This window comes from Rhinopithecus bieti, unplaced genomic scaffold (genome assembly GCF_001698545.2).
Source record: "Rhinopithecus bieti isolate Rb0 unplaced genomic scaffold, ASM169854v2 scaffold_4544, whole genome shotgun sequence".
NCBI classification, from domain to species: Eukaryota; Metazoa; Chordata; class Mammalia; order Primates; family Cercopithecidae; genus Rhinopithecus; species Rhinopithecus bieti.
The window spans coordinates 290,190-294,589 of record NW_016804383.1 but is presented as its reverse complement, the minus strand read 5'-3'; the positions used below and the strand labels follow the sequence as shown (position 1 = coordinate 294,589).

Sequence of the window (4,400 nt, the reverse complement as noted above, 5' to 3'; positions counted from 1 at the left end):
AGTGCAGTGGCCGGATCTCAGCTCACTGCAAGCTCCGCCTCCCGGGTTTACGCCATTCTCCTGCCTCAGCCTCCCAAGTAGCTGGGACTACAGACGCCCGCCACCTCACCCAGCTAGCTTTTTGTATTTTCTAGTAGAGACGGGGTTTCACCATATTAGCCAGGATGGTCTCGATCTCCTGACCTCGTGATCCGCCCGTCTCGGCCTCCCAAAGTGCTAGGGATTACAGGCTTGAGCCACCGCGCCCGGCCCCAGTGATGTTTTAAAAGATGGGAGCAGTTGCCTGACCGGTCTGGCTGCAGGCATTCTTCTATGGCCCATCAGTGTGCAGATTGTTCTTCCCTCACTCCCTTCTCCCTTATGGTTATTTTTTCTTCCCACTAGCTTTTGAAGAAGGTCAGCACCAAGAGACCTCCACCTGCCATGGATGATTTGGATGTAAGTAAAGCCTTCCCCTCAACCCTTCAGTTTCTTTGTAGCCTTGAAAATTAACCCACCAGAGAGCTCCTATCCCAGTTCCTAGCACACAGTAGTTCTCAGTGCCTGTTAACCAAATTTGAATTTGACCCAAGAGGGCTAATATTCTTTTGCGGGGCATGGGGAGGAGTTTCACTCTGTCGCCCAGGCTGGAGTGCAGTGGCCCAATCTCAGCTCACTGCAACCTCTGCCTCTTGGGTTCAAGCGATTCTCCTGCCTCAGACTCCTGAGTAGCTGGGAATATAGGTGCCCGCCACCACGCCTGGCTAATTTTTGTATTTTTAGTAGAGACAGGGTTTTGCCATGTTGGCCAGACTGGTCTCAAACTCCTGACCTCAGGTGATCCACCCTCCTTGGCCTCCCAAAGTGCGGGGATTACAGGTGTGAGCCACCGTGCCTGGCCCAGGAAGGCTAATATTCTTCTCCAGGCTTTAGAAAACCCTAGCAAGACCCTCCTGCTTTCCATCTCCCCCTCTGTTTCTCCATCGCAGAGAAGACTTGGCCCTGCCGAGCATCTTTACAGCTGTAAGGAGCAATCGCGTTAATTAAAATTCTGAAACTAGGGTGGGTGTGGTGGCTCACGCCTGTAATCCCAGCACTTTGGGAGGCCAAGGCAGGTGGATCGCTTGTGCTCAGCAGTTTGAGACCAGCCTGGGCAACTGGGCAAAACCCTGTCTCTACCAAAAATACAAAAATTAGCCAGGCATGGTAGCCTATAACCCCAGCTACTCAAGAGGCTGAGGTGGGAGGATTGCTTGAGACTGTGGGGTAGAGGTTGCAGTGAGCTGAGATCACGCCACTGCACTGCAGCCTGGGTGATGAAGCAAGACCCTGTCTCAAAAAAAAAAAAAAAAAAAAAAAAAATCTGGAAACTATTGATGTAAGACAAAGTAGCATTGGTTTACTTAATATCCAAAGTAAGTTAAAACCTTCATATTAGCCTCCTAGGTTGGGTGGTGTAGGAAATCACAAAAGAAACTTGGAGAGCAGGAGGGAGGGAGCAGTTTATTTGTTAACACAAATGTTCCTGCTTTGCAGGGTCTACAGGTGCTTTGTCTTTTTTTTTTTTTTTCCTCTAGGATGATTCTGACAGTGTGGATGCAACAAGTAATTAACTTTCTACTACAGCAGAGCTGGGAAGGCGGCTGTGGCTATTTTCCAGTTGTTCTGGAAAGCTAGCGCCTAGACCTTTGTCAGCGCTTTGGCTATGCACCAAGTTCCTCTGACACCTCTGAACTTTCCTAGAAGCTCTTTATTAAGGGTCGTCCTTCAAGCTTGTCTTCCTTCTAGGCACTTGACTATGGCCTCACATCAGATGCAGGATCAGGGAGGGGTAGACTGGTAGGGCTTCGGATTTCTTAATGATTGGTTTATAATCTCTGTGTTTAGGCCATTTGATTATTTGAGTATGTGTGTGTATGTGGCAAAACAAAAGCCAAAGAAGAAGAATGGAGATTATAGAAATCTCTATTATATGTGCATATGGGGCAAAGCAAAAGCCAAAGAAGAAACAGATTATAATAAATCTCTAGGAACTGTTCTCTGTCTGTTTCCTTATTGTACTTATTTCTCCTGGTGGCAAGCCTCTTCTCCCTCTAGTAACCAAGCTAGCGTGGTTCCTCTTGCCCAGATTTGTGCTCTGATTTCTTACAGCTAATTCTGTCATCTCTAGAACCAGCCATTTCAGCTTCCTGCACACTCTAGAAATCTCTTTATACTTTTCCCCCCCAAGATGGAGTCTTGCTCTGTTGCCCAGGCTGGAGTGCAGCGGCATGATCTCAGCTCACTGCAACCTCCGCCTTCCGAATTCAAGCAATTCTCCTGCCTCAGCCTCCCAAGTAGCTGGGACCACAGACGTACACCACCAGACTCAGCTACTTTTGTATTTTTTACCTGACATGGGGTTTCACCATGTTGGCCACGCTGGTCTTGAACTCCTAACCTCAAGTGATCCACCCACCTCGGCCTCCCAAAGTGCTAGGATTACATGTGTGAGCCACCACACCCGGCCCTCTTTATACTTTTAAAACTGATTGTTACCCTAGTTAATGTCTATGTTTATTTGTCCATTCAACAGCTATTCCATTTGTCCATAAACATTTTTTGAGTGCCTAATATGTACAACTGACTATAACTTAAACAAAATAAATACATTGCCTACAGACTTTGCTCTTGAACTCATGGTAAACTATTAGGATTTACTTCAGAAGTAAACTTTATTTATTTATTTATGTTTGAGATAAAGTCTTGCTTTCTTGTATTCACTGGAGCCTTGACATCCTGGGCTCAAGTAATCCTGCCTCAGCCTCCTGGGTAGCTAGGACTACACCGCACCTGACTAAGTTAAAAAATATTTTGTAGGCTGGGCACGGTGGCTCACGCTTGTAATCCCAGCATTTTGGGAGGCTGAGGTGGGTGGATCACCTGAGGTTGGGAGTTTGAGACCAGCCTGACCAACATGGAGAAACCCTGTCTCTACTAAAATACAAAATTAGCCAGGCATGGTGGCTCATGCCTGTAATCCCAGCTGCTCCAGAGGCTGAGGCAGGAGAATGGCTTGAATCCGGGAGGTGGAGGTTGCTGTTGGCCGAGATCACGCCATTGCACTCCAGCCAGGGCAACAAGAGCGAAACTCCATCTCAAAAAAAAACCCAGATATATATTATATGTTATATATATATAATATGTTATATATGTTATACATTATGTTATATATTATATAATATATAAAACACATGTTATATATTATATATAATATATCTAAAACATGTTATATATATATTATATATTTTTTATAAAGACATAGTCTTGCTATGTTTGCCCAGGCTGCTCTCGAACTCCTGGCCTTAAGCCTCCTGCTTCATCCTCCCAAAGTGCTGGGATTATAGGCCTGAGCTACCATCCCTGGCCCCATACTGCATTATAAATACTATAATACCTATAATTTATTTTATGCTACATAGTTCTAAGGTATAATTATATAATCTACAAAACAATATATAACATGGAACATAAACATATATAGTATGTATTATTTATATGCAGTATATTATTAAAACTTAATCATAATTAGCAAATGTGATGTGTGTGTCTGTGTGTGTACACAACTGGAATCATACCATCCGTATCTTGCACTGTGCCCTTTTTCATTTAATATATATTGGAGATCTTTATAAGTCAGAACATATAGATCTAACTCATTTTTTTTCATGGCCACATGGTATTCCATTGAATGTATTTTTCATAATTTCCCAGGTTCCTTATTGAGGGACACGTAGGTTGTTAGTCTTTTACCATTTTCTTTCTTTCGTTTTCTTTTTTTTTTGAGACGAAGTCTCACTCTTGTCCCCCGCAGGCTGGAGTGCGATGGCGCGATCTTGGCTCACTGCAACCTCCGCATCCCGGGTTCAAACGATTCTCCTGTCTTGGTCCCCCTAGTATCTGAGATTACAGGCGCCTGCCACCACACCTGGCTAATTTTTGTAGTTTTAGTAGAGACGGGGTTTTACCATGTTGGCCAGGCTGGTCTAGAACTCCTGACCTCAGGTGATCCACCTGCCTTGGCCTTCCAAAGTGCTGGGATCACAGGCATGAGCCACCACGACCAACGGTCTTTTACCATTTTCAAACAATGGTGCCATCAAGATCTAAAAATGTGGATCTTCACGTATTTTTGCCAGAATATCTGTAGGGTACATTTCTAGAAGTAGAATTGCTAAGTCAAAGAGTAGATAAAATACATTTAAACATTTTGATAGCTGTTACCAAGTTGCTCTTTGATGAAATTGTACCAATTCTCACTCCTGTGAACATTGAGTGTTCCATTCTCTAAAAGGTTTCAGATATTTGACAAGATACAAATTAGTACCTGGTTTAATTTGCTTTTTTTTTTTTTTTTTGAGATGTAGTCTCCCTCTGTCAGC

General features: G+C 43.9%; 1 protein-coding gene across 1 annotated transcript in view; it reads left to right on the top strand.

The window, feature by feature from the left end:
- AARSD1 (alanyl-tRNA synthetase domain containing 1) overlaps positions 1 to 4,400 on the top strand; it is a 29,189-nt gene that overhangs the window by 8,338 nt on the left and 16,451 nt on the right. Inside the window, exons 5-6 of the mRNA XM_017867634.1 lie at positions 385 to 438; positions 1,557 to 1,587. Of these exons, the coding sequence (XP_017723123.1) occupies positions 385 to 438; positions 1,557 to 1,587 (85 nt within the window). The remainder of the gene's footprint in view (positions 1 to 384; positions 439 to 1,556; positions 1,588 to 4,400) is intronic.